The sequence below is a fragment of the Tupaia chinensis genome, unplaced genomic scaffold (genome assembly GCF_000334495.1).
Source record: "Tupaia chinensis unplaced genomic scaffold, TupChi_1.0 Scaffold000532_1, whole genome shotgun sequence".
Taxonomy (NCBI): Eukaryota; Metazoa; Chordata; class Mammalia; order Scandentia; family Tupaiidae; genus Tupaia; species Tupaia belangeri.
Genome location: NW_006160045.1, coordinates 3,726,184 through 3,735,736, shown reverse-complemented (window position 1 = coordinate 3,735,736; position 9,553 = coordinate 3,726,184). Strand labels below are relative to the sequence as shown.

The 9,553-nt window shown below is 41.5% G+C and overlaps 1 protein-coding gene across 8 annotated transcripts; it reads right to left on the bottom strand.

Moving 5' to 3' along the window:
* Positions 1–3,345: 3,345 nt before the first annotated feature.
* On the bottom strand, positions 3,346–9,428 carry ZBTB18 (zinc finger and BTB domain containing 18). 8 transcript variants are annotated; one of them, XM_014591118.2, is made up of 3 exons: positions 9,012–9,428; positions 7,459–7,542; positions 3,346–5,104 (listed from the first exon to the last, which is right to left on the bottom strand). In XM_014591118.2, exons 2-3 carry the CDS (start codon positions 7,469–7,471, stop codon positions 3,522–3,524), a joined length of 1,596 nt encoding a protein of 531 aa, XP_014446604.1. In that variant the 5' UTR covers positions 7,472–7,542; positions 9,012–9,428; the 3' UTR covers positions 3,346–3,521. The 8 variants fall into 8 exon arrangements, with proteins under 8 accessions (XP_014446604.1, XP_006157288.1, XP_006157290.1 ...); XM_006157226.3 differs by lacking the exon at positions 9,012–9,428 and adding an exon at positions 8,373–8,501; XM_027775221.1 differs by lacking the exon at positions 9,012–9,428 and having other exon boundaries at positions 4,178–4,304; positions 4,417–5,104; positions 7,459–8,343.
* Between the last annotated feature and the right edge of the window lie 125 nt (positions 9,429–9,553).

The following is a 9,553-nucleotide window of genomic DNA, read 5'->3' as shown; positions in this document are numbered from 1 at the left end:
CTTTCACAGAAATTTAGAATACGACTTTTACTACAGGCTATTTAATATATTTCATTTGACAGTACTAGCATAACACTCTATTTTCATATGTATCTTTAATGTTTTATAGAAAATTACATGTCATGATTTACAGGTCTGTGCCGGGCCCTGCTCTATCTTAGGGCCGTTTATGACAGTCCCTCTGCAGTACCCTCTGCACGTGCGTTACCAGTTCGCCGGGTCAATCAGCAATGTTTCTCACCCTGACATGTACCCAACAAGACAAGCATGAATTGGGGACAACCCTAAAATCTAAAAACAGATTCTTCTACCTGGGGTATGTATTTAATTACATTTTAAAATGAAAATGTGAGAATTAAAACCCGGGAACTTTCCAAGTTCTCCCAGCAACAAAAAGGATGCATATAGCTAATCTTGAACAACCAAATGTCTGCTAATTCAATTGCCTGAGTTCCAGTCATTAGCCAAACAGTCTTCCAAATTAAGACATCCGGTCTCCTTCAATTTTCCACTTAAACCAGAACACAGGACAAAAGATTTGACCAATCAACCAAAGATAAAATTATACATGAGAAGTGACTTACGGTATATGGATTCATAGTTGTACAGTGTATTATAAAGAACCTATGCTACCATTTTAAGTTTCATGGGTTCACGAGTTTCCTAGGCAACTACCTCAACATTCTTGATCTAGATTACAGAAAATGGGTCACATCATAAAAATGTGCATTATCTTAAATGACTAGAATGTTTTGACATTTCTATTTGAGTGATTTAAGGCATGCTAATAATTTCATAAACTCTGAATAGAACTGATATTAAAATAAAGATGCCATATGATACACATTTAGAATCTACTTAATACGTGATCACAATAAAACACACACATACACACACACACACGCAAGAAATTCTCAGTTCATATAATTTATTGCAGTTAGCACACAGTTTAAAAATTCACCAACACACCAATAGTACAAAACTAAACAGCATTATAAGTTATTCCCCCCTCAGGAAAATAAAACATACTATGATTGTCAAAGCTAGATGTCAGTCTAAGTTTTAGAACAAAGGAAGAATGTGAAACTAAGAAAAGGAAAAAGCAATCACTCACAATGACCACAAAAAGAAAATCCAAAAGAAAGTCCGTTTTCTCACAGACATTGATTGTCTTCTCTAAATTAATAAAAATTATTTTAAACATAAACTGTATTTAAAAAAAAAAAAAAACTAGAAACTCTTCAAGTAACTAAAGATAATGCTCCAAGGCCATTTTCACAGCTTTTTTTGTTTGTTTGTTTGCTTTAAATGCCATTACAGCCAAATTAACACACATTTGACCAAATATTTCCAAAACAGTCCAGCAACACACAATGGAGTTTTCCATTCAGTATCTTAAGCACAAAAATAGGCTATGTTTACAGTAGTTAAGGCGATCAAATTTTAAACAAAAGCAATTAAAAAAAAAAGGGAAAAACAGCAAACGTTTTCCATGCTACTCCCATAGACCTTATTTGTAAGTGCAAGACAGGAAAACAAACACTGTGCAAAATGCTTTTGCCCCATGTGCTGGTCATTAAAACCACACGTAGGGCTGCAGCCTCTGCTGCCGAGATACACATAGTCTACTAACCCCCTTCCCCATGTCAATCAAGGCAGTCCAGTCCTTTCAGCCTGGGGCTTTTTCAGTCCATAGAATCTTTTCATGAGTTGGGGAGGGTCGAAGGAGGGAGGGGAGTAAGGAAGAAGGGAAGAAAAAGAAAAGGGGAGGGGATAAAAAGAGAGAGAATGACCTATTGTCAATTTGTGCAGTAGTTATTCTAAAAATGCTCAACTGGGTAAATGTGTACACCTAAACTTTGAGCTGGCATGGGTTTTGTGCAATTAGGAGTTTGTTATAAATGCACACTGCACATGCAAATCTTTAAGCCGTTTGTAAACATTTATATTCTCCTTGTTATGTAGCGAAGTTATCAATTTGCAGCTTAAGTTTTTATTCAGCTTAACAGTTTCAACTTAAAGACAGTGGGAAAGTCAATTTAAATTATATAAAATAAAAATAAAAACAGTGCATTTACGTTCTTCATAACACCAGTTTTTTTCCAAATGGTGCTATTTTTCTAAGGAAATTAAATAATTTTAAACTCACTCGTTAAAGTTATACAATGCAAACAAAGACAAAAAATATATTGAAACTCATGCATTTCTGTAGCGTTAATATTTACTTTTCAAGACTCAACTAAGAGCATCAACACAACCTGTCAAGTTCTTTGACACCCCCCCAGCCCATGTAATCAATTACAGTATACAAGAACAGTAATTCACATTTTTAAACACACAGTTCAACACTGCTGAAGCTGCAATATCCTTTTTCATCCCAAGCAAACCTTCACAAAGACAGTGTCCCAGTGATCCCAGTGTACTTTCAGAAATTCTCTCATTGGGAACCGTCAGAAAACCAGAAGTTGCCACAGAAAGTTTTAAGTCAACTGCTTGTTTAAAAATAGATAATCCAGCATTTCAGAAATTTTCCATTTGGGTCTAAAAGCATTCAGGTTTCCAACAGCCAGAAAAGATTCATGCAATTTGAGACATAGAAAGAGGCTAATAAAAACTGGAGGGAATTTCTACCTTGAAAATAAAATTTTAAAATGGTGGGGGAAAAAAAAAAGAGCTCAGAAGACAATGCAGTGTTGACGAAATTAAGCCATATGAAAGCATTTTGTGATAGGACAATCTGTTTAAAAGGTTCTTATTGGCTTACTTCCCCTACCCTCTCAGAAGGAAAAACACCTCTCTATTCTCTTGCTCTAAAGTTTCTTTTATCAGAACGCTAAATTAGTGAGATTCTCATGCTATTCTAAAGTGCAAAAACAAGTTAATATCCCAACTTTTTAGTTCCAGGAAACAAGACTGCTTTTAGACCGTACCACAACTATATAGAGATCTATTTATATATATGTATATATATATTATTTATATATATATATAAAATTATTTCCAAAGTTCTTGAGAGCTATCTTCTAAGGTCCAGTCTCTGACAGCAGGCAAGCTCAGTGCTTCGCTTTTGACCGACAAGGAGTTCACCAACTCACAGTGGAACTTGCGAATGTGTCTGTACAGGTCTCCGGACTGGGTGAACCTGCGTTCACACCACTTGCAGGCGTGTAAAGAAAAAGTCATTTAAGAAAAAAAAAAGAGCTCAGAAGACAATGCAGTGTTGACGAAATTAAGCCATATGAAAGCATTTTGTGATAGGACAATCTGTTTAAAAGGTTCTTATTGGCTTACTTCCCCTACCCTCTCAGAAGGAAAAACACCTCTCTATTCTCTTGCTCTAAAGTTTCTTTTATCAGAACGCTAAATTAGTGAGATTCTCATGCTATTCTAAAGTGCAAAAACAAGTTAATATCCCAACTTTTTAGTTCCAGGAAACAAGACTGCTTTTAGACCGTACCACAACTATATAGAGATCTATTTATATATATGTATATATATATTATTTATATATATATATAAAATTATTTCCAAAGTTCTTGAGAGCTATCTTCTAAGGTCCAGTCTCTGACAGCAGGCAAGCTCAGTGCTTCGCTTTTGACCGACAAGGAGTTCACCAACTCACAGTGGAACTTGCGAATGTGTCTGTACAGGTCTCCGGACTGGGTGAACCTGCGTTCACACCACTTGCAGGCGTGCGGCTTCTCGCGGGTGTGCACCACGGCGTGGCGGCTCAGGTTGTGCGAGTACTGGAAGCTCTTGCCACACTGGGTGCACGTGTAGGGCTTCTCCCCCGAGTGAGTCCTCTCGTGGCGCTTGAGGGTGTACATGCAAGAGAAAGTCTTCCCACACAGAGAGCACGTGGGCACATTGACATCGGCGGCGGGCTTGCTGCGGATCCCGTCCTGCTCGCGGAAGTGTGTGCTCAGGTGGATCTGCAGGATGTGGGGGCTGGGGAAGACTTTGTTGCACAGAGGGCACATGAAGATCTGGCCCGCGGGGCTCAGGATGTTGGAGACGTAGGGGAGCAGACTGCTCTCCATGCCCCCTTCCACCGGGACACGCTCGTTCTCCGGGGTCATCATTTCATCATCACTGGCTTTGTCCTCCCGGTCCAGCTCCCTCAAGACCGAGTCCTCCCTCAGAGGAGCCAGATGGGCCGGCTCATACTGTACCCTGTTATTAGTGCTCACACTTTCTTTCACAGTGCTATGTTCCATGTCATAGTCATTAGTGCCAACATCACTCTCATCACAGGACGCCTCTTTCTCCACCTTCACCTGCACCAGGTTGCTTCTCAGCACGTCCTGTGAAGAGAAATAAGAGCTGTTCAGATTTTCAACTCCTGAAAGGCTGGACTTGACAGACAGGTCCAGCACACAGTCAACATCTGCCGAATCCCTCACGGAGGTGACAGACCTCTGGGACAAAGACTCTGTTGAGCTGCAGGGGCTGGCTACTGTTTTTCCAGCTGCTGTGGCGTGTGGCTCTGCCTCTCCGCCAGCCTGGGGGATGCCTGCTGAGTCTGAGGGCAATCGCATCCACATGTTCCCAGGCTCGGCCGCCAAGTCCCTTTTGCTGGGCAAGATGTTCAATTTTTCATCTTCTCCTTCATCTTCATCGCTGGGCAAATCGCCTGCCATGTGGCTGCTGCCATCGGAGAGGCTCTCGACTTTGTCCGAACAACTTGAAGCATCTTCTTCCTTTTTGGTGCTGTCTGCTTCCGTGGTGGCTTTCTCTTTCAGCTTCTTTTTGCAGACTTTGACAATGTCATACATGTGGAGATAACTGGCAGCTGCTAGCACGTCTTCAATGGGCAAGTCTTTGAACTGGAGTTTCCCTTCATACATGAATTCAAGCAGGAGAGCGAAAGCGGGGGCTGTAACAATGTCGCTGTTCAGATGAACAATGTCTCTTTTGTCCAGCTGGTCCTTGTAAAAGAGGTGGAAATACATGCTGCATGAAGCCAGTACAGCTCGGTGCGCTCGGAACTGGGCATCTCCCACCAGAACAGTGCAGTCACAAAGAAAACCCTGGTGTCTCTGCTCACTCAGACACTGCAGCAAATGTCTACTATGGTCTGGAAACTCCATGCTGTCTTCATAACCTGAGAAGAGAGGAATTTCTCATTAGAGCCTGGGCAGAAACAACTTTGCAGCGCTCTGGTCCCCATATAACAAAATAATTCCGCTTTGGCCGCTGAGGTCCATGTCCCTGAATTTTAATCAGGCTTATGACCCAGGGACTACCAAATCACATGCACGAGACCTACATGCGAGAAGCGAAACGTGCACTTTCCAAACTTCCTTACCCCAACCAGTCTGATGCATCTCCACCTTCCCTGAACTTTTTTTTAGTTACGTTTTAAAAGCCTTCATTTAACTACAGTCTCTTACTGAGAATAAGAATTTAGATCTCTTTCAGAAGAAATTTAATTAACTCTACTCATCAAATTATGTCCTATAAAACCTACAAAACAGCTTTAATTTCAAAGGAAATAACTCCTATAACGAACAAAGAAAAGTCCCAAGCACATTCTGGAAGATTCAAGGAAACTTGTTCAACCATCCTTTTTATTTAAGTGCCTTTGATACTTGACTGTGCTTAGAAAGTACAGTTTAAGCACACACACATTTGGCTGAATCAAGAAAAAAATGAAATTGCATAATTAGTCCAGAAATTAGCAAACAACTTACTTTTAAAGTCAGAGTGTTACAACAACAAAAGCCCTGTGTATAAAAACAGATGTTAATGCCTTAAGATTTGCAGGTATAGCACACATGCACGAGATCAGAAGGAACTACACCAACAGATGGAAAAGATCATCTTTACTATGAACAAATCCAAAGATTTTTTTTTAATGAATTGAGGGGAAAATGGTGATATTTCTTTGTAGAATCTGTATTTCTAGAGTATTAGGAAACAGAGGGGCTTTATTTAACTCTGAAAATTCTCATCTAAACTTGGATCCTTCCAAGGCAAAATGAGGTCCCTATTAAAATTAATTCAAACTTCTAAAATACAGGCAAACCACGCTCGAATGAAACTCAAAAGCATTACAGGTTCAACTTTTTTTTTTTTAAGCCTTTTGAGAAAAAGAGAAACTATTTCCCCCCCTGGCTCTGCCTTACTTCAGCCAACAGAAAATACTTTGTTACACCATAACTTGATATATTTTGTTTCCCCACTAGCTTCTATTATTTCAAATATGCATCCTTGCCCTTGTTTTCTGGTGAGGGAGGGCGAGGAGGAGAGAGAAGAAAGGCAAAGATATACAAAGGGTCAAAATGCAACTGCAGTGGGTAAACTCCTCAAAAATGAAAACCCGACTTCTTTCCTGTTTCCAGAAGCAAGGATGCACACCATCCATCTCCGCAAGTGCATTTTGGGAATGGATACCCGTTCATTTGCTCTTCAGAAATTACTTCCCTTCTTCTGCTACACTTTGCCCAAGATAAGACTAAAACTTTCATCCTAACCCCAAATACATTCTGCAGGATGCCACACTGCTCGAATCAACCAAGATTTACAATACAATCACTTTAAGTGCCCCACAGCTAACATCAATCCTAATCCTTGAGAGGGCTAAAAATAAAGATTGGAGGGCAGCTCACAAGGTAGCCGTGATCAAATTAGGAGGCTGAGAGGACAGAGAGGGACGAAGAAGGAAGCTTATAAACATCTGATCCAGCTGACTGTGGCCATATGGCAGCTGCTGCCCAGATAAAGAGATTAAGAATAGAGGAGTGCGATTACAGCTGTCTGGCCAATTCAGGCAGCTCAAATCTACAAGTTCTAAATTAGTCGCCAACACAAAAACTCCTGCAAATAATTATTGTTATGCTGAAATAAAAGATCTCTTAAATATATATTTGAAAGAGAAATGAGGAAACCAGTCAAACTATTCTCCTGGGGACAAAAGTTTGGTTGTTGTGTTTTTTTCCCCCTTCTTAAAAAACCTTCAGTTTCAAAAGCACTACAGCTGTGTATTTCAGTAGTACTGATGAATGTTTTGAAGAATAAAGTTTCACAGTGGAATTAATTACACAACAATCTAGCTTCTTAACTAGAATAATCTTCTCATATAAGTTTGAATGCTGGATTCCAAACAGTTTACTATTTCTCACCCCCACCCCAAAGCAAAAAGGACTCTAAATAGCAGTGAACAACAACAGAAGAAAAGCATTTTAATCCAAAGTGATCTCAAAAAGCAATTTTCAAAGCCTTTCTTAACATTTTCAAACTTGAAATATTTCTGTGTATTATTTACTCCCTCAAGTAAAAGGGATAAAAATGAAAACTAAACAAGCCCAAGACTTTCAACTTCAGCAAGATGTTCATTTAATAATTTCAAATCTTATTCCTCCACTGGGTTAGAAAAGTAATGTGATTTTTTTTTAAATTAAATAAACAAAACACCAAAACAGAAATATGCTCGATCTAATCTCTTGCTACTCCTACCTTTAGGACACATAAACCTGATTAAGTCCTTTCCTCTGAGTCTTGCTGGCTCCAGGTCTGTTACATCGGTGGAAAAAAAGCAGACTAAGAGAGACAGATGCAAAGTGGAGATGATGTTAGAGAGGAATGAGATACCTTCTCCACCACAGATCCGCACACACTAACTCCCTGTCTGTGTGTTAGAATAAAAGGCTGAGGGATGGCAGGCTGTCAGCTGCTCTGACATCATGTTCAGATGGAAATGCTACCTCCAGCTGTGCTCCTTTTAATGCCATATGCTACTCCTCTACACTCCTGCCACCAGCTTTTTCTTAGGAGAACTTTTCTCTTCTGTTAGTATAAACAAAATACTTCAAAGTCTTCCTTTTTTTCCAAACTTTCTAACAGAAGAAATTGAAAAACTCAGCATATGGAGTTCCACTGTATTTATGGAATAGCAACACTTCTGTCTTAAGTTGGTGGACTGGCTCACATACTGACAGCACACTCAAGCCACGGTGCTATTCAGGAAATCCAGATTCACTTTTATTCAACTCCAACGTTTAGTTTCAAAGGCAGCTTAGGGGATATTTTTAAACCAACCCATTTGACATCTCCAGTCCCATTTCAACATCATTAGGGCATTACCCTCCCCCCCCTGAGATAATGGTATACATGTCTTAGAAATGTTGGCACACTTATTCAGAACTATTACTCAGCCTGGTCCACTTTGTTATTTCACTTATTTAACTACTTATCTAAAGTTACCTTCTCGGTAAAATTTCTCACACTTCCCACGGTTAATGCAAATTTCAATTCTCAGTATCAACAAGCTGAAACTGCACTTTCTCAAATCCTGGAAAGTACTTCAGTTCAATGAGATAAATTAATAAACTGATAAAACCTGCTATAGTCACTTAAAATGAATGCTGCACCTGCGTATCTGATCGCCTTTCTGCTCAGAAAAAGCAGAACCTTGTCCTCCCCTTGATCTGTGTCCCATAACAATCTTCTTTTTGGGTCACTCTGTGATGTTCGTGATCACAAGAAAAACTTTGCGGGGGGGGGGGGGGGCCGGAACTTTGCGGGGGGGGGGGGGAGCGGGTAAAGCCAGGTCTAATAAGTTTGGTAACTTTTCTGCTACAGTTTCTGGCACTTTTCTAATGGCTGATGAAACTGTCGTAACCCGGGCTGGGCTGGCCGGTGCAGTGCAAGGTGCTGCGACATCTCTCAATGTCAAATACATCTCCGCAAACTCTTTCGGGAGAGTGAGGCATCAAAACGGACCTGGGGCCTAAGGCCCAAGAGTCCCAGCGCTGGTGATAATCACTTCTCCACAAAAAAACGTAGCCAAGAGTTAAAGAGTAACAAAACTCAACGATTCTGTCCAGTCCTTCTCGCGTTTCCAAAGTCACAAACCTAACTTTCTCTAACTTCGCGGTGAATAACATAATTACGAATGCCTAGTTCAGGAGGTGCTCTTTGGAGAAAAATTCCTTCCCAGCCACACAACCTATTCTCCACAAATGCCCTCGCCCCGTTCCAATATATCAGACATTAATCACCCCATTTACCCAGTGGGGTGGGGGGTGAGTGACAGTTTAATGAGCCCCAAGCACCGCAATGGGCCAGCGACTCCCACTCCACAAATCAACTTCTTCACGTCTCGCTACCGCGGATCCATAGAGGTTTTGTGAGGTTGGGGTTTTGTTTTTCAAGGAGGCAGGGGCGGGGGTGCCCAGTGGGGAAGAAATGCAAATCCTTCCGTAGTTCGCTGTGCACCTAACGCACGGGGAAAGAGGAAGGTTAAAACCACAGGGAAGGAGGTGGAGGGCGTAGAGCCGGTGCAGCAGGAAAACACCTTAAACAACAGCCGAGAAAACAGACCCGGGTCACGGCAACAACAAAAGAAAAGTCGTAAGAAGAAGCCAGGGGAAGGAGGGTGGTTGCTACCGCTTCCCCGACGCCACAGCGCTCGAGCCCCCGGGGCCTCCCGGCAACTGCACCAGCCCGGGAGGCCCCCGGGGCCTCCCGGCAACTGCGCCAGCCCGGGAGGGGCTCCTTCCCCCGCCACCCCCTCCCCCCGGGCGCCACTGCAGCTGCACCGGTCCCCGGA